The sequence below is a fragment of the Sorex araneus genome, chromosome 1 (genome assembly GCF_027595985.1).
Source record: "Sorex araneus isolate mSorAra2 chromosome 1, mSorAra2.pri, whole genome shotgun sequence".
Taxonomy (NCBI): domain Eukaryota; kingdom Metazoa; phylum Chordata; class Mammalia; order Eulipotyphla; family Soricidae; genus Sorex; species Sorex araneus.
In genome coordinates this window covers 347,658,865-347,677,782 of record NC_073302.1, presented here as the reverse complement: position 1 = coordinate 347,677,782, position 18,918 = coordinate 347,658,865, and the positions used below count along the sequence as shown (strand labels likewise).

The 18,918-nt window shown below is 49.6% G+C and overlaps 1 protein-coding gene across 1 annotated transcript; it reads right to left on the bottom strand.

Annotated features, from left to right (window-relative positions):
• Nucleotides 1-289: 289 nt before the first annotated feature.
• On the bottom strand, nt 290-17,397 carry UBXN8 (UBX domain protein 8). Its single transcript, XM_055122912.1, has 8 exons — nt 17,256-17,397; nt 15,572-15,694; nt 13,031-13,101; nt 10,573-10,695; nt 8,777-8,914; nt 6,953-6,994; nt 3,606-3,680; nt 290-1,349 (listed from the first exon to the last, which is right to left on the bottom strand). The coding sequence occupies exons 1-8, from the start codon at nt 17,341-17,343 to the stop codon at nt 1,179-1,181; spliced, it is 831 nt and encodes a 276-aa protein (XP_054978887.1). The 5' UTR covers nt 17,344-17,397; the 3' UTR covers nt 290-1,178.
• Between the last annotated feature and the right edge of the window lie 1,521 nt (nt 17,398-18,918).

The following is an 18,918-nucleotide window of genomic DNA, read 5'->3' as shown; positions in this document are numbered from 1 at the left end:
TTACTAGCATTGTGCTGTGGGGCCCATAGTACAGTGGGCAGCGAGGGGTTATGATACCAGCCCCTGGGCTTGAGGACTCGAGTCCCTAGCTCTCTGTGCCAGCTCCCCGGTCTGTGAAAGTGGGAGGCCACACTTGCAATGCTCAGGACTCCCAGCTCGATGCCAGTTGGGGGCTTTGCTCCCGAGGTGTTTGAGGGCCCGCATGCCAGGGATCCTACTCAAGGCTTCACCAGGCCCACATGCCGTCTCGCCCGCAGAGTAGGGAGACACGGAGATGCTGCTTGGTTGGTCAGTTTTGATCCCTATTTATATTGGAGTCTGTTTCAAATACCAGTGGAAGCTTGCTGAATCTCTGAACAGAATCCTGATGAACAAAGATCAGTAGTTCGGAAACCTGCCAGAAAAAACTGGTCATGCAAAAGGACGCCCTCATCCTGGGGAAAATGTCCTGGAAGTTTCTTGTCCTAATTATTTACCACAAATGAAATTTCCCCAAAATGTAAGTTTATTTTAACGTAATCTGTCAAAGTCCAGGAATGATTTGCTGGGCTTGGGGAAGGGGGAACGGGAGTTTTTCTGACCCAAATCTCTCATTACGGTATAGCCAAGGTGGTTGGCCTAGAGAATAAATATCCCTTCTCGGAGACTCTGAAGAGCTAAAATTGTTTAATGTTAAGTGGGAAACGACTAACTGAAGAGGTGGCAGTTACTGATCCCTGAGATCCTCTGGAAAACACATGTTGGAGACCAAAACATTCAATTAATCAAATTAAGATCTAATAATTAATCTCCTCACCTCAGCACACATTCCCCCAAACACTGTAAAATGCACTTGAACCAATTACAAGATTACATGATTACGAGATTATATGCAGGATCAGGCTGGCAAGGCGTGGAATGGCAAGCCTTTCTAGTATTTTTTAAATTTCTCCTGGCTCAGTGCTCAGGGATCAGCCTGGTGGGGCTCAGGGGATCAGAGGGTGCTGGGGATTAAAGCCAGTGGGTGCATGCAAGGCCAGAGCCCCACCCACTGTACTGCGCCCCTACAGCCACCCTTTCCTAACCCCTCATTCCTCTCTCCCTGGTGAGCTGCAGGAGCTAACGCATCTGCCACAAGTCAAAGGTGGATCCTTTATTAGCCCGTAAGTTCACGGCCTAGGGCGTCTGCTGAAGAACGGTCACTCTTCACTCTGCACCTTCTTCTCCACATTGAGGACGGTGTCCACAGTTATCCCCACGTCCCACAGCGACCAGCCCTCGTCCACTTGCAAGGCTCTTCGAGGAAAAGAGGTGGAGAGACTGTAGAGGGAAGTGTGGTAGCCAACTTTCGCCATCCAGTCAAGTAAGACCTGGGGGTCAGAGGTCGAGGTCATCAAGCTGGCAGCTGTGCCCGCCCTGTCCCTGCCCGGCTGGACAGGCCTCCCACTGTGGAATCATGCCCCCAGAGTTCAGAAATGAACTTCCAGAACTTGCAGAGGGGCTTCCCGTGGGGGGTTTTTGGGGTGTTTGGGGTGGTGCCAGGAATCAAACCCATGCAGGGCACATGCACTACCTTTGAGCTATAGCCCTGCTCCCGAAGGAATGTTGCAGTTTTTTTTGTGTTTTTTTTTTTCTTTCTGGGTCACACCCGGCAATGCACAGGGGTTACCCCTGGCTTTGCACTCAGGAATCACTCCTGGCAGTGCTCAGGGGACCTTATGAGATGCTGGGAATCGAACCTGGGTTGGCCGCGTGCAAGGCAAAAGCCTTACCCGCTGTGCTATCACTCCAGCCCCCGGAACATTGTAGAGTTTGACCTTGCATGTCTTACATTCTCAGAAAAGGCCCTCTCAAACAAGAGAGGTGTTTATTTAATCATCAGGCAAGCCCCAGACAAAAGGAATGGCCCAATTATTCAGTAAGTTTAAATACAGTGGGTTAGCAGCTGAGGATGGAGAAACTATTTGGGTCAAAAACTAAGCCAACTGTTCACCTCAGCCTCACTGAGGGGAGGCCAGCATGCCAGGGTTCAGACCCCAGCAGGCAGGGCCTCTGATCACTGCAGAGCTGGGAGTAAAGCCACCACACCTTCAGCTGTGGACCCAGAATCAGAAAACAAAGGGAGAAAAATCACTGAGGAACTTGGTCACACTAGACTTGCCTATGTCCCAAAGAATGCCTGTTATGACAGACTGCGGCCTCCTCCACATGGCCTCCTTCTAAGCGGACACCGTCTCCTGCAATAATGGTTAAATATGACACTTACTACAACCTAAAAAAACTGCCTCCAAAGGATGGCTTCTTTCTCTTTTTTTGCAGAGCAGGTACACCCCAAGGTGCTCAGGGTTATTTCTGGTTCAGTGCTCCAGGAACTTTGTGGTACCAGGGATTGAACCTGGGTCTCCCTTACACATAGTGTGTACTCCAACCCGCATCTCAGGAAGGATTTTTGTGGTTTGTTTTTTTTTTGCCTTTTTTGGGGGGGTCACACCTGGCAATGCTCAGGGATGCTGGGAATTGAAGCTGGGTCAGCCTCATGCAAAGCAAATGCCTACCCACTGTGCTATAGCTCCAGCCCCTCAGGAAGGTTTCTTAATTTACCGAGAAAGCTTGATGCCAAAGACTTCTCAGAAAAGCCTGTACCAAGTCGCTAACAGTCAGACAGTCGCTAACGTACCTCCCGCCCCCCTGCTGATTCTGCTGGCATCCCGTGGCTTAAGCCACTGTCACTGCACCCCTTCGTCCCCCAAAATATGGCAATGCCTTATGATCATTTTGTCCTTCACCCAGTGGTGCTCAGGAGCTACTCCTGGCTCAAGGGCCAGCTCCAGGAGATGTGAGGGACCATGCCATGGCAGGGCTGGCCCCTAGGCCTCCTGTGTGCCAACCGTGTGCATTCAGCCTCTTAGTCATCTGCCCAGCCTATACTAATGGTTCAAAAAAAAAATTACTGGTAAAAAAGAAAACTAAGCCTAAACAATGATCTGAAAGGTAAGTGTAAGTAACCGGCTTAAGGTAAAAGTCTTGAAGGACAGCAGGAACATAGGAACATAGTTACTAGACTTGAAAGCATCTTACCCACCCAAACTGAAAATGAAATTCAAAAAAAAGTTTCTGGGGCCAGAGTGATAGTACTTGCCTTCCCAACCCAGGTTTGATCCCCGGTATCCCAAACGGTCCCCTGAGCTTCTCCAGGAGTGATTCCTGAGCACAAAGCCAGGAGTAAACCCTGAGCACCACCAGGTATGGCCCCCAAACAAACAAAAAAGAAATAGTGGCCGGGGCAGTAGTACAGCAGATTGGGCGCTTGCCTTGCACACAGCTGACCTGGGTTCCATCCCAGGCATCCCATACGGTCTCCGAAGCACCACCAGGAGTAATCCCTGAGCACTGATGGGTGTGGTCCCCAGACAACAACAAACTAAATAGGTGAAAGAGCTGAAAAATTCTGAATGGAGCAATCCCAATCCATTAAGGGAATTCTGCCACACAGAACACACTGAAATACCATCCTCGTAAGCCTCGCCTTTGGGAATCCCGCACAGTGGCGTGATGATACCCCATTGCCAGGGGTCAAACCACTACCAGCTCGGACCAGAACATCCGCCCGGCAGGAGCATTCTCACCTGTGAACTGCAGGACTTGAGGAACCGCCTCCGTGGGGTGCGTCCACCTGGACAGCGGAGAGCAATGGTGACCGCCTGCAGGGAGAGTTGGGTGAGTACTCAGAGCACTGCCCGGCTGCTGCAGGGACCCTGAGACCTGTCGGCATGATGGCGACACAGACACCGGGACGTTCAGTACAAGGACGGCAGGCAGGGGGAGCAGTGGCTCGAGCAGTGGGCACACTGGCACGTGTGCGGCCCCGTCTGACCCTGACACTGCAGACTGAGAACTGCAGACTGGGGCGTGGACGGCAGAGCGTAGACTGAGAATTGTAGGTGGGCATAAAGGTCCACATTCAAGTGTTTGAAATATACTACTGACATAGAAATAATTCCCCCCCTTTTTTTTCTTTTTGGGTCACACCCGGTGATACTCAGGGGTTACTCCTGGCTCTGCACTCAGGAATCACTCCTGGTGGTGCTCGGGGGACTATATAGGATCGAACCCGAGTCCACTGCATGCAAGGCCAACACCCTGCCCGCTGTGCTACTGCTCCAGCCCCAGAAATAATACCTTTAAAACTGAAAAACATCTCAGTTTTAGGACTGAGAAGCCCAGTGCTGCCCAGACTAACGGGGCTTCTGAAGGGCCCTCCTGATCAGGGCCCCGTGCGGCCACAGAGACCACTGGCGAGGCGATGGCCGAGGAAACACCAGTGAGCCCGTCGCCCTACTGCTGCCTTTGGCCACCGCAGCACCCCTGGGGCACCCTCTCCGGGGAGCGGGGCTGCTGACTCACCCTGCTTCAGGCCCAGGTTTTCGTGACTTTACTTTCATAAGACACAGCTCAGGAGAGTGTGCAGACTGCAGGTGACTGAAGGAGTTGTCAGCAGAGATCTCTAATAACCAACCCTGGGGCTGTTTGCCAGTGAGGAAACCCATCCTTGTCTCTGGCAAACCCAGCCACAGCAGCCTGGGCATCCGCTGAGGCAACAGTAGATTCTGGGGTTGGGTTTGCGGGGAGTTTAGGGCCACACCGGGCTTCTGGCTCGTGCTGAGGGGTCTGTGTGTAGATGGGCCATGTGCTGCCAGGAGTGGGTCCCACGCCCCCAGGGCAAGCTCCCCTGGCCCCTGAGCCCAGGTAAAATAGAGGAGAAAAGGAGGCAGAGAAATGTGCAGGGACAGGGTGACTGCCAGAAACAGGCCATGAGATCTAGGGCGGGAACATCAGCTGGCCAGCACCACATCCACACCCCCACGCACCACCAGGGGTGATCCCTGAGTGCAGAGCTCACGAGTGGCCCAGACACAGAACCCAAGGCACATGGGACTAAGATGGTCAAGTACCTGCTTCGCGTTTGTGTCTGCTGGGTGTGAACCCTGGCACCACAGAAGAGATGGACTGGGATACTCGAAGTTATCCCAGAAAATAAAACTAACACCTTGTGGCTAGTTAGTGGAAAGCCAGGTTGTTAGGGATGGGGGGGCTGCTAAAGGCCGTAGCACGTGCTTCCCAGGCACGGGCACCACAGGCTTCCCTCGGCACCGTGAGACACGGCCAAGAACCCTCTGGCTGCGTGCTCGGAAACACGAGTGGGGCACTACACACAGATCGTGCCTTGCCCAGTGGTTCGGAGACAACACATCTCTGATCACTAGCTTTTCCTGAACAGTGTAGAATAAAGTACACTGTAAGTGTCAAGCAGCATCAACTACAACTCAGTTATTGTTTGTTTCTTGAGGGCCACCCAGTAGTTCCAAGTACTACTGGCAGCTTGGTGTTTGGGGTACCCTGAGGTGCCAGGGTGCGGGCCCAGGGGGCCGCCTGCAGACCTCATGCTCCAGCCCTCGGAGCAATCTCCCTTGCCACATTACGGATATTCCTGATGAAACTCCGTTAACATTATGAAACATGAAAGTCTATGTGTTTATGAAATTTGTACTAAAAAATAAACAGATTTGGGTTGGGGGTCAGAGAGGTAGTACAGTAGGTAAGACACCTGGCTTACATGCAGCTGACCCAGGTCTAATCCCTGGCACCACATACGGTCCCTGAGCACCAACAGGTATGATCTCTGAGCATGGACGCAGGAGTAAGCCCTGAGGACCCCTGAATGAGGAGAGGGATGAGATGGGAGGGGCAGATGAAATGGGTAACTTCTAAATAGCTAAGCAGGGGCTGGAGTGAAAGTACGGTGGGGAGGGTCTTTGCCTTGCACACAGCTGAACCGCACTGGCTCCCTGGCATCCCATATGGTCCCCTGAGTACTGGCAGGAGTGATTCCTGAGTGCAGAGCCAGGAGTAACCCCTGAGCATCACAGGATGTGACCAAAAAAGTAAAGAAAAGAAAGAGCTAAGCAAAAGCACCATCTCCATTGCAGGGGTCAGAATCTAGAGATGCTAAAGAAAAACAGTCTTTCCACCGACAATCACAAAAAGGTACAGGTTCAAAGGATTCACTGACAACCCAGTGTCCAGAATCTGATGTGTGTGGGTTCAGACCAGGCAACGGCACAGGAGTCCGGCTTGGGCTTCCTACTCGGAACGCACAAAGGGCCGAGCTGGCAGCTGCTCCAAGAGCATAAGTGGTCACCACAGCCTCCCTCCCCCGCCCCGAGCCTGAGGAACAGTGGGAAAGGGTCGGATGGGTGGGCGTGGGCGTGGGTGGTGTACCAGTGATTGATGAGAGGTTCGCTCTGCATTCTTTTATTTTTAAAGTCCTTTTTATGGGGGGTGGGGCAGGGGGACATATGCGGCGCTAAGATTCAAACCCAGGGCCTCACACAGGTGAGCAAGAGTGGTGTCACTAGGCTTCATCCCTGGCCCCTGAAGCCTGTCTGGGAACTGCGGTTCCTCAGGGGAGGTGGGTCAGTGACGAGCAAATGGCCTGCATGCATGAGACCAGGGCTCAGTGCCCAGCGTGCAGACAGATTTGCCCACTGCATTCAGCGAAGTCATTTGGTGATTCTGACGATGTCCGGGTGACGCCCTTGCTATAAAAGTGCTGGCTGCAGAGGAAGGGCTGGAAAATGCAAGCATGGTGGACAGCAGGGCAGAGTAGCGCTCAAAACCAAACCTAATTACAGTAGCGCTGTAGTACTGTTGTTCCAGCGTTCATCGATTTGCTCGAGCAGGCACCAGTAACGTCTCCATTGTGAGACTTGTTACTGTTTTGGCATATCGAATATGCCACTGGTAGCTTGCCAGGCTCTGGGTTGATTTGGCTGATCTGACTGGCTAATCACAGTACTCGCACATAAACATTCATGCTAGTTTCCTTGCTGAACCCAAGTTCAGATAAGGCACACTTGATGTTAGAGAAATGTAAAAATACATTAATTTTAAAAGAGAAAAAAAATGAGCTTACTTCTTCAGCTGTTTCAGGAGGTTCTTCGGGTAATTCAAGAACCTAAGGAAAAGTTAGTAACAAGAATGTAAATATTATTCTTTTGATTGGTTTTGAAGCCACACCTGGCTGTGCTCAGGGCTTATTCCTGGCTTTTCACTCAGGGATCAAACTCAGGTTGGCTGTGAGCCAGGCAAACACCCAACCTGCTGTGCTCTCTCTCTCCAGCCCCAAGAATGGAAAATTTTGAAGAAAATTTTCAAGAAGTATTCCCTTTACTATAGAGTTTACACATAGCACTGTAGCACTGTTGCACTGTTATCCCATTGTTCATCGATTTGCTCAAACGGGCACCAGTAATGTCTCCATTGTGAGACTTGTTACTGTTTTTTGGCATATCGAATACACCATGGGGAGCTTGCCAGGCTCTGCCGTGAGGGCGGGATACTCTCGGTAGCTTGCCGGGCTCTCCAAGAGGGGCGGAGGAATCGAACCCAGGTCAGCCATGTGCAAGGCAAATGCCCTACCCACTGTGCAGTTACTCCAGTCCATACCTAAACTTAATGCGAGATTTCCATTAAATGGTTTTAGGTGAGCAACTCTGTCCTAATAGGTAAAGTAGGAGTTGGTTCTGTTCTTCACGCCAGTGTTCTCCCTTGAACATGTACCTCTCTTGCTTATCCCTGTGTTTCTTTGCTTATTTCCACTCTGGACAAGTCCACGTTCTCTTGTGAAAACACACTTCTCCTTTTTCTTCCCTCTCACATCTTTCTAATTAAGTTTCAAGAAAAACGATCTTGGAGTAAAACTTGTTAAAATATTCCTTTTAAAAAATGGGTGAAAAAATGCTGGAGCAATAGTACAGTAGTGTTTGCCTTGCTTGAGGCCAACCTGGCTTCAGTTCCTGACATCCCATCGGACCCCCAAGCAGCACCAGGTGTGATTCTTGAGTACAGAGCCAGGACTAGTTCCCTGAGCATTGCTGGCTATTGCAAAAACAAACAACAAACAAAAACTCTATTTCGGGTATTTCTGAGGTATCAGGGATCAAACCCAGTGCTCAGAAGTTTACTCTGCCCCTGAGTCATACCCTCAGCAATAGAAACCAGCCTTGCAGAGCACCTACAAGCTTTCTGTGGGGTCAGGAAAATCAGAGCTGTTATTCCAAATCTCTCCAGCTCCAAATCAAAGTTAATTTAGGAATAAAAGTTGTTGTTTTTTTTTTTTTTTAAAAAAAGAAAGAATAGGGGCTGGCGTGATAGTATAGTGGGTAGGGCACTTGCCTTGCATGCAGCTGACCCAGGTTCGATCCCCAGCACCTGATACGGTCCCCTGAGTCCTCCAGAAGTGATCCCTGAGTGCTGAGCCAGAGTCAGCCCTAAACCTAGAACCTTACACCCACGCACTGCACAACAGCCAATGGCTACCAGCTTTACCTCCTTCCGGGGAAGGAAGAGTGAAGAAAAGAAGTTTCGTTATTAGTCACTCACGAATAAACATAGCTTAATCGTACCTTAGTTATTCAAAGAAAACTTTCCCTGAGTACAATTAACATTATATTTTTTCATATTTACATAATCAAGTTATTTCCTAGGAAATAAATGAGCATTTAATAACCCTATCATTATATCCATAGCTTCCTTTTCAGTTTGGTTCAGAAATCAATGTTAAGTAAATTTACATTTACTATTAATTTTTAACAACCTAGATCACTATGCAAAGTGCTTGAAAGAAACTATCTAGATTACAAGTTTATCTTCATCTTCACACAGTACATGTCCTCATCCAGAGAACAATGTTCCCACCACACTGATATGTCTCAGTGATAAGGACTAAGCAATAAACCTTCTTTTGTGTGGATTGTCCAATAGGTGATGAAATTCTGATTGAAGGTTCAGGCAAGTTACGTTTCCTTGCTGCTTCTCTGTTTGATGTTTCAAAAGATGTCTGGCTCTTATTTTCATGCATCAGATCTTCATTACCCTGGTCAAAAACAGAGACAATTTAGACAACTTCTAAAGAAATGTTCTCAAACCAACTTTAACTCAAAATGGTTATTTTCTGGGGCTGGAGAAATAGTACAGCAGGTAGGGTAATTGCCTTGCACACAGCCAGCCTGGGTTCAATCCCCAACATCCCATAGGGTCACCCAAATACCACCAGGAGTAATTCCTGAGTGCAGAGCCGGAATAACCCTGAACATCACTGGGTGTAGCCTCCCTCCCAAAAAAAAAGTTATTTTCTTTCACCCTTATGGCATTCAATGAAATATATAATTGAGTCATTATTCACTGTGTCACTGTCATCCCATTGCTCTAGCGGGCACCAGTAACGTCTCCATTATGAGACTTGTTGTTACTGTTTTTGGCATATCGAATATGCCATTTGCGTACATTCATTTAAAGGTGAAGTGAAAGAAAATTTTTAACTTTTGTTTTGGTGTAAGAACTCAAGGAACAAGAAAATGTTGCTAGTGGAATGTGATTCTGTGGCCCAAAAGTGGACCACCTTATCCTTACTTGATGTAGTACCTACCTCCACCCTCCTCCGTGCCACATAGCAGATTTTTAAATTAATGCTATTTTGAAAATTTTGGACTTCAAATAAGCACCTTTGGAACAATGGGACATTCCTGCAGTATCATGTTTTAAACTCTTTTGGGGTTATAACAGAAAGTTTCTTAAATGTGCAGGAAAGTTATGAGTCAGTTCTTCCTTTATAATATCAAAATCTTTGTTATATATTTTTGAGGTGTTATATACTTATGAGGCTGGAGTGATAACACAGCAGGTAGGGCGTCTGCCTTGCATGCAGCCAACCGGGTTTGATTCCTCTGCCCCTCTTGGCAAGCCCAGGAAGCTACCAAGAGTATCCTGCCCACACAGCAGAGCCTGGCAATTGAGTCATTATTAGGCCCAGAAAATTAAGGCTCCTTTGCCGAGAAAAACCTGAAGGGCCAGAGAGATGTAGCTCAGAGGGCTGAGCGCAGGCTTTGCATGCAGGAGCCCCAGGTTCAATCCTGAGCATTGCACAGTCCCCTGAGCACAGAGCTGGAGTGACCCCTGTCCACGGCCCAGTGTGGCCCCAAAGCAAACCAAACCAAACCAGAGTGGAACTCTGGGGGTATGAGCTTGAAGATCCTACTTCAGGGAAGAGCTGAACCCCTTTATTTAAAATGATTTGGGCTGGGGAGAGTCTCAGTGATCAGAGGTGCATAACATACAGGCACGGGGTGTGGCCCCAAGGCAACAACAGAAAACAAACAAGGGACCAGAGAGATGTACAGCGGATAGAGCGTTTGTTCTGCACACAGCCAATCCATGTTTGATCCCCGGCATGGTCCTCTGAGCCCCACCAGGAATAATTCCTTAGTACAGAGCCAGGAGTAACTCCTGTGCCTCACCAGATGTGGCTAAAAAAACAATCAACAGTGATTCAGTCAAGTTTTTCCAAAGGCTGCCTTTTTCAAGGATTGAAATCTATGCTTTTTCAGCACCAAAAACCACTGAAGCACTCGACAAAATTACTCAGCAATCACTGTCAGTAAACAGTCAAATCATCACCCAAATTTCAAACGTAAAATCAATACATGCAAAAGGAAGCACATGCAATGAACAGAATTCCAAAGAGCAATTCCTTACCCTGAGCTTAAGGCCAGTGCTCAGCTTCCAGGCTTCACCGGCCATCTGATAAAAGCGCTCCTCCAGTTTTCTTAATTTCATTTCCTGCTGAGGTTTTAAAACAGTCTCTCGATATCTGCTGGCCTGCTCAAAGAAATAAATTGGGGGGCATTACTCTCTATGCAATTTCCTCTGACTTTACATTACTTAGCAAGCTACAAAGAAAAAACCAGAGATGCACATGTGGAATCACCCACGTGCCCATTTGGGGTGTGTGTTCCCTTTACTTTATGGAGGTTCCTCCACAACGCCTGCCCCCATTCTTCTCTCCCTTGTCCTTTCCAAATAAAACTATATTACTACACACACACACACACACACACATACACACACACACACACACACACACAGACGCTGCTTTACACTAACTCAGTTTTGCTGAAACTACAGTATACTCCGGGCGGCAAGCTGAGCGCATGTCTGCACGTAGAAGCGCCACCAGGGAGCCCCAGGTTTCACTCTGTGAACTCACAGACAGGGGCTGGAGAGATCACACAGCAGGCAGGGCATTTGCCTGGCATGCGGCCAACCTGAGTTTGATTCCCAGTACCGCGTATGGTTCCCCAGCACTACCAGGAGTAATTACTGAGTGCAGAGCCAGGAAGAACCTGAGCATCACTAGGTGTGGCTCAAAACTCAACAACAACAACAAAAAAAAACAACAAAACCCAAAAATCATGCACACAGATATAATGCAAATAAGTACAGATGTTTCTGGTCTTTCCTTGTGGAGGGAAGGGCAGTTTGCGGTACTCCCACTCAGCAGTGCTCAGAGACAAACTCTGTGCTTAGAAGTGACCCTTGGCAGTGCCCAGGGGATCATATGCAATGTTAGGGATCCAAGTGGGTCAGCAGCATGTTAAGGCAAGTGCTATCCTGTCCTATCTCTCCGAACCCCTATTTTTTTTTTTGCAGAGGAGAAGGGGTCTGGCCCATACCCAGTGGGGCTAAACGCCTAAGCCAGGGATTAACAGGCCAGGGACTGTTCAGATCAGCTGCCCACAAGGCAAGCATCTTAGCTGCTATAGCAGCTCTCCACACCAGCCCCCATTCTTGCACTTAAAAGGGGGCCTATGTATAACCTTTAGTATTAGGGGGCCAGGGATGTGGCTCAGTGGTCAAGTGCACACAAGAACTGCGGTTGATCCCTCACACTGCAAAGAAAGACAAGACTTACTAGAGCAGGTAATGTTCATATACAGGAAGTGTTCCGTGACAACGAGGGCGAGAAGACACACCGTCGAGGTGAAAGCCCTCTCGAGAAAGATAAACTCTCTTGGAAGAGTTTTCACTGGATATGGAGAAAAGAGTTTTTGGACTTACGTGGATTCTTTCAAGACATGAAAAGGTGCTTGTTTACGGCCAACCTATACGTCAGAGTGACTGTTTGATGGATATGGAATTTGGGCAGAAAAGAAGAAAATGTTCTGGAGAAAAGCAATAAATGTTCTGTCACTAAACTGTACATTTCTTATTTTTATTTTAGGGGTCCAGAGACAGTACAGCAGCACATTCTTGCCTTACACACAGCTGACCTGGGTTTACTTTTCTGCACCCCATACGGACCCCAGAGCACCCAAGGGGTGATCCCTGAGCACAGAGCCAGGAGCAGCCCTGAACACAGCTGTGACCCAAACACTCTCCCATCCCCTAAAAAAAATTTTTTAACTAATGATTTGATTTCAATATTCATTTCAAAACCTAGCACAGAAACAAAAAGCAACAAACCCAAATGTTAAATGCCAGGACTAGAGAGGTGGTACCGGGGCACTGGCCTTGCAGGCTGCTAGCCCTGGTTTGATCCCCAGCACCAGATATGATCCCCAAGTACCGTCAGGGGTCACTCCTGAGCACAGATCCAGAAACAGCCCCTGGGCACAGCCAGGTGTGGCCCCCAAACAGACAAAAAACAAACAAATTGATGGGTCAGAGAGATAGTACAGCAACTACAGTGCTCACCTTGCAAGCGGCCAACCCAGGTTCAAGCCCTCGCACCACACGTGGTTGCACGAGCCCTGCCAAGAATGACCCCTGATCACAGCCAGGAGTGAATCTGAGCACTAGTGGGTGCCCCCTTACCAAATGTTTTTTTAATCTAATATGTAAACACTGGGCTGAAGCGGTAACGCAGCGGGTATGGCGTTGGTCTTGCACGCAGCTGTCCCGGGTTCGGTTCCTCTGTCCCTCTCCGAGAGCCCTGAAAGCTACTGAGAGTATCCTGCCCACACGGCAGAGCCTGGCAAGCTACCCATGGTGTATTCGATATGCCAAAAACAGTAACAACAAGTCTCACAATGGAGACATTACTGGTGCCCGCTCGAGCAAATCGATGAGCAACGGGATGACAGTGTAAACGCTAAGTGACTGGGTGGCTGGTATTCTGTGCCTGTCCATACATATTCCAACAATCCTGTCTTACCTTCTCACCCTGAGCCTCTTGTTGCTTTTTCCTCACAAGTTTTTGCCTTTTCTCATTCTCCTCCTCTTCTCCTAAGACATCAAAACAGAAAAGTGTTTTTAAATTTCCGAGTTACCAGTGAAGTGAATGCTCTTTTTTTTAATTTTTTTTTTTTTTGTTTTGTTTTGTTTTTGGGTCACACCCGGCGATGCAACAGGAGTTACTCCTGGCTCTTCACTCAGGAATTACCCCTGGCGTTGCTCAGGGGACCATATGGGATCCTGGGATTAGAACCCGGGTCGGCCGCGTGCAAGGCAAACGCCCTACCCGCTGTGCTATCGCTCCAGCCCCAATTTATTTATTTTTTAATTCAGTTACCATGAGAGCAGTTACAGGGCTTTTAGGATCAAGTCTCAGTCATACTATGCTCAAACACCCATCCCTTCACCAGTGCACATGTTCCACCACCAATAGCCCCAGCATACCCCCTCTCCCACTCTCCCTCTGCCTGTGTGGCAGATGATTTTCACTTTACTCTTTCCTTACTTTGATTACATTCAATTTTCGATGGGAAACTCACTATCATTATTTGGAGTTTCCCCCCAACAGTCAGACCTGTCAGAATGGCATCATTAGATTGTACGTTTTCTATTGTTGGTAACAAAGAGCATATGATGTTGCACGGTCGCGAAAGCATCCGCCCAGATTTGGAATTCTGGTATTAAGTCCAGAGGTATTTCTGCCAGCAGCCGCTGCATTCCGAGATTGGTTTCTGTGGCGCTGGGATCATGGCTGTTCAGGAGCGTAGGAGCTGTTCATGGGCGATCGCTTGGGGTCTCATTTGGGCAGGAGGCAGGGCCGGTTCTGCCTCCCCATCACAAGATTCCCCATGCATCCCGTCCCATTGAAGTGAATGTTCTTTTCACTAAAAAGAGTCTGTGGATCTTAACGGTCTGGGAAAGAGAGGCCTTCCAAAACATTTTTCAGATAATGAAGTGATAATCCATGCAGACATCAGAAATAGAAAATAAATCTGCAACCAGGAGCAAGAGAGCTAGTACAAGGGTGAGTGTTTGCCTTACGTGTGGCCAACACCGGGTTTGATCCCCAGAACCACATGGTCCTCTAAGCACTGCCCAAAGGAACCACTGAGCACCACCCGAGGTTGCCCCCAAAGATTCTATTCCTGGGCCTGGGAACACATTCTTGGAATGCAGGAGCCCCAGGTTTTCTCCCCAACACCGCCTGGTTCCCTGAGCACCTCTGGGAATTGCCCCCAAGCACTGTGCTGGGCATAGCTCCCGAACACCGCCAGCATCTCAAACAAAAACAAAAACATAGGGGCTGAAGCAATAGCACAGAGGGTAGGGCACTTGCCTTGCACGCGGTTGACCCGGGTTCAATTCCCAGCATCCTTTATGGTGCCCCCAGCACCACCAGGAGTAATTCCTGACTGCATGAGCCAGGAGCAACCCCTGTGCATCACCGGGTGTGACCCAAGAAGCAAAAAAAAAGAAAAAAAAAACAACCATGTATGCATGGTATTGTTTGGGAGAGAATAATCACCCACAGATTTTTATGGTAGATTTATTTTTCCTCTTTAGAGTCATGAAAACCAGGGCAGCTCCAGAGCATGAGAACCTCCATCTGCACATATGGTGTGGACTGGTGCACAGGGAGGGGCATTCTGCCACCCTTACACTTGGCAGTGAAAGTGAAGGCCTAGTGGGAGGGTGCCGAGCAACTCTGAGAGTGAGAGAACAGTAGGCCATCATTCACCGAACCGACCAAAGGAATTGAACTGTTGGCTTTGAGAGCTGGTTCCATGGACTGAGTTCATTTGTCATGAGAGGGAAGCCCAGGTTTGAACTCCGACCCTGCATGCTCACCCCTGCTCCCTCCCAGGACCACTGGGAAACACCCTGAGCAAAACAGTTAAATAAAGGGACCAGCGCAATAGTACAGTGGGCAAGGTGCTTGTCTTGCATGCAGTTGACTGGTTTCATCCCCAGCATCCCCCACGGCTCCCTGAGTACTTCCAGGAGTAATTCCTCAGTGCAGAGCCAGGAGTAAAAGCCCTGTACACTGCTGGTGCTTTTGGCCCCAAACAAAAGCATAAACAAAAACGTGGTACATCTCAAACAGAAGTTAAGTTGCATACGTAAGACAATTTAAATTTAGAGACGATGTAATGCACAATTTAGAAATAATATGATCTCTAATGCAAGCGTAAGAAAAAAGTATGATTTCTCATTAAAATATAGAGGTTTATACTTCATTCAAACCCATAGCTAAACTTTGAAATAACACCTATCAAAACAATAGTAAAATGTTGCTTTGTTTGGGGGCCATGCCTAGTAGTGCTCAGGGAGCACTCCTGATGCCACTCAAGGGACAACTGACCAAGGATCAAACCAGGGTCAGACACGTACAAGGTTAAGTGCCTTACCTTCTGTACTCTCTCATCAGCCCAGAAGTATGTTTATTACTGTGAAAAGTGCTAGAACAAATAAAGGAGAAACTTACTAGAAAAGTATAATGTAGCATAAATAATAAACTTACCTTTCAGATAAACTGGAGAAGATTTAAAAGAGTTCAGCCATGAGGTAGTCACAGAAATAATTAACGTAAGAAGAGCAAGCAGTAAGAAAATCCGGCCACAGAGCAAAATTATATCTTTAATTCCTTAAAAGATAAAAAAGAAAAAGTTAGGGCCAAAGTGATAGTACAGTGGATAGAGTGCTTGCCTTGAACATGGTTGACCTGGATTCAATTCCTGGCATGCCATAGGATCTCCCATACCCTACCAGGAGGGATCCCTGAGCACAAAGCCAGGAGGCAGTCCTGAGAACCACAGGGTGTAAACACCCCCCAAAAAAGTTAAAGTTCACTTATATTAATATTACAAATAAATAAATACATTATACTATTAACATATAGAAAAAGTTATGATACAACTGTACCATGACTTCCTGTCTCCCTGGATTCTAAAACTGATCATGATCATCATTATCAGAACAAGTTTTGGGAAACAATTCTAAAACATCTGAAACATAGATATGATCCAAGTGAGTTCACATTATAAATTTATGAATAATGCATAAATTCTGTTTATAAAATGCAATTTTCCTTCTGCTCAGAGAAGATAATATTACCCTGGTAATGAATTGTGGAGATGGAAGAATAGCTCAAAGTGCTAGAAACCCCGTCTCCAAAAAAGTCATTCAATACCACAGCGCTGAGTTATGGGATTTATGTTCCTTTTGTTTTAACAAGCAAGCAATCTGCATGTGGGAATACAAAAAACTAGACTTCTTTGTGTGTGTGTGTGTGTGTGTGTGTGTGTGTGTGCACATGTGTGTGCGTGCATGCAGCATTCAAGTGAAAAAAATTTAGGTTAATTCTTCAGGTCCCTCTCTCAAGAGTCCATGTGCAGAGAGAGTTAAGCGAGGAACAAAAGTGAGGAATAAACTTGCAATATTGAATGTAACTACAAGTAAAAATGTACCGACAATAATAACGCTTTTTGCAACGAAAAAAAGAGATAGGGATCATTTTCAATATTGGTGCACAAGCCCAGCCCAGGAAAGTGGAAGAGTACTAAAACCTTTCCCTTGGGCACTCAATGGGCAGCTCCAGCCAAGAGTGTGACTATGAGGGCTTGCGAGGTAGGACAGCAGGTAAGGCTGGAAGTGGAATAAAATAATAATGGCGACGATGATAATAATAATAAACTATTCCAGGTGGTTCTCTAGGCTGCTCTCCGCCAGACTTCCTGCGGGTCACAGAGTCTCCGTGCACCTCCTTCAGCACGTCACAATTCCTTTACACCAGAATTTCCTCCCGACCCTCCTTCCAAAGGCCTTCATCCTGATTTTCGATTTCTACATATATTCTGCAGAAGGCAAATAAAACCGTCAACCCGTCTGTTTCCCGTCGGTTCTCCGAGAGGGATCGAATAGTGTCTATGCTTCTGCAATTCGTGCCTGACCTGCCACGCAAGGCTCGGCCAGAGCTGGGGGGGCGTGGCCCCGCCGCGGCCCCTGCTCCACCCTCGCCCCGGGACGCCCGCGCCGCTCCCCGCCCCGGCCCGCGAAACGGAAGCGGAAGCGGTCGGCCGGCGCGGTGTAGCCTGGGAGTTGTAGTCAGTCGCTCGCGGCGACCTAGCCGGCCGACTGTGTTTCTACAGCACCGCAGGAGAGCCGCGCGCGTGCGAAAGCCTAGAGGAGGGTAAGGCGCCGCTTACCGAACTCCGGGGTCGCGCGTCGCAGCGCCACGCACAGCAGGGGCACGGCCGAGAGGAGGAGGATGCCCAGCAACCCGCGGGAGGCCATGGTGCGCGGCGGCGGCGGCGGCGGCCCACCCCTTCCGGCGCGCGTGGACGGACGGCCGCGGGGTGGAGCGGCCGCGGGGTGGGCAGCTGGCCGGGCCGCGCGTGCGCCTTCCTGACCTCCGGCCCGGCACCGCCCAGGACCCCGCGGCCTGGGCGAGACCGGAGCTGGGTTGCGCGGTGCTGGTTCGGGGTCCTGGAGCCCGCGACCCCCGCGGGTCCCCCCAGGGCCAGCCCCGCCGCAGCGCAGCGACCCCGCCGCGTGCGCCTCTGGGGCCCCTTTACCCCCCGCCCCCTCGTAGGCCCTCGGGGGGTCCGAGTCTGTGCGAAAGGCAGGTTTCGCCCCAAAGGCCCCTCCGGCCCGCCCAGGACGCGGTGCTGTGATGCACTGTGCCCCCAGGGTTCCACCCTAAGTTGGGGGGCCTGGGAGGGGGCGCACCGACTGTGCCCAAGGCTCACTCCGGGCTCTGTGCTCAAGAGTCACTCCTGGAGGTGCCCAGGGGCCACATATGGTGGGGGAAGCAACCTGCCAGTGGCGCAGCAAGGCCCCTGTCCGCTGTACTTCCACCCTTGAATTTGGCGGGGGGGGGTCGGGGGGGTCTTTATAAAGGGGGAGAAGCGAAGACTTACAAAGGAGAATGGTGGGCCGGAGAGGAATACAGCACGTAGGGATCCCATGCTGGGATTCCCCCAGCTCCTCCAGGAGGGGTCCCTGAGTGCAGAGCCGGTGGGCATGACCCCCCAACCAAGGACAGAGAGTGGTATGGATGGCTCAGCGAGCACTTTGCATGCAGAAGGCTTGGATTCCACCCGAGATGGACCCTTGGGCCATCCACGGGCCCGGAGCAGCACCGGAACCGCCAGGCGTGCCCACCCCCTCCAGGAAAAAGAATTGCAGGAAGGTGGGTGTGGGTGGGGGAAGCGGCTGGCTCTGGGCTGTGCGCTTTCTTTGTGTGTGGCCCTGGCACGTGGGAATGGAGAGCAGGAGGCGAGTTCCTGGCCAGGAGCAATGCAGAAGCATCCCCTAGTTGCACTGTTCGTGAAGAGCCGACGCCTCCGTCCACTGAGGAACAGTGTCGGTTGAGAAAGCTTTATTGGCGGTGAGTAGCGGGAAGAGGGCCCTGGAGTTAGCACACCACTGGCTTTGGCAAAAGAAAAGCTTTATGGCGGGCGGAGAGGTGCAGTGAACCCAGACGCCTGACTTGCACCCAGCCACCGTGTTTGATCACTGGCATCACATGTGTTCCCGAGTCCCGCCAGGAGTCACCCATGAGTCCAGAGCCAGGAATTAGCCCTGAGCACCACTAGGTGTGGCCTGAAAACAGAACAGAAACTTTACAAGGACAGAAATGAAGCCCATTTTAGGAAGTGGTTTGTGGAATGGTGGGCTCCAGAGAGGTCCACATCGTCTCCGGGCTGGTCCAAGGCACACTTCCATCACATCTGCAAACGAAAGCTGAAGGTTTCAGAGTGTGGACTCAATCTGTCGTTACCTTAGATTTCTGTTTTGTATTCTTTCTGGGGTGTGTGAGACCCTGTAGTGTCGGGAATCGCTGGCCTCTCCACGCGAAGCACAGAG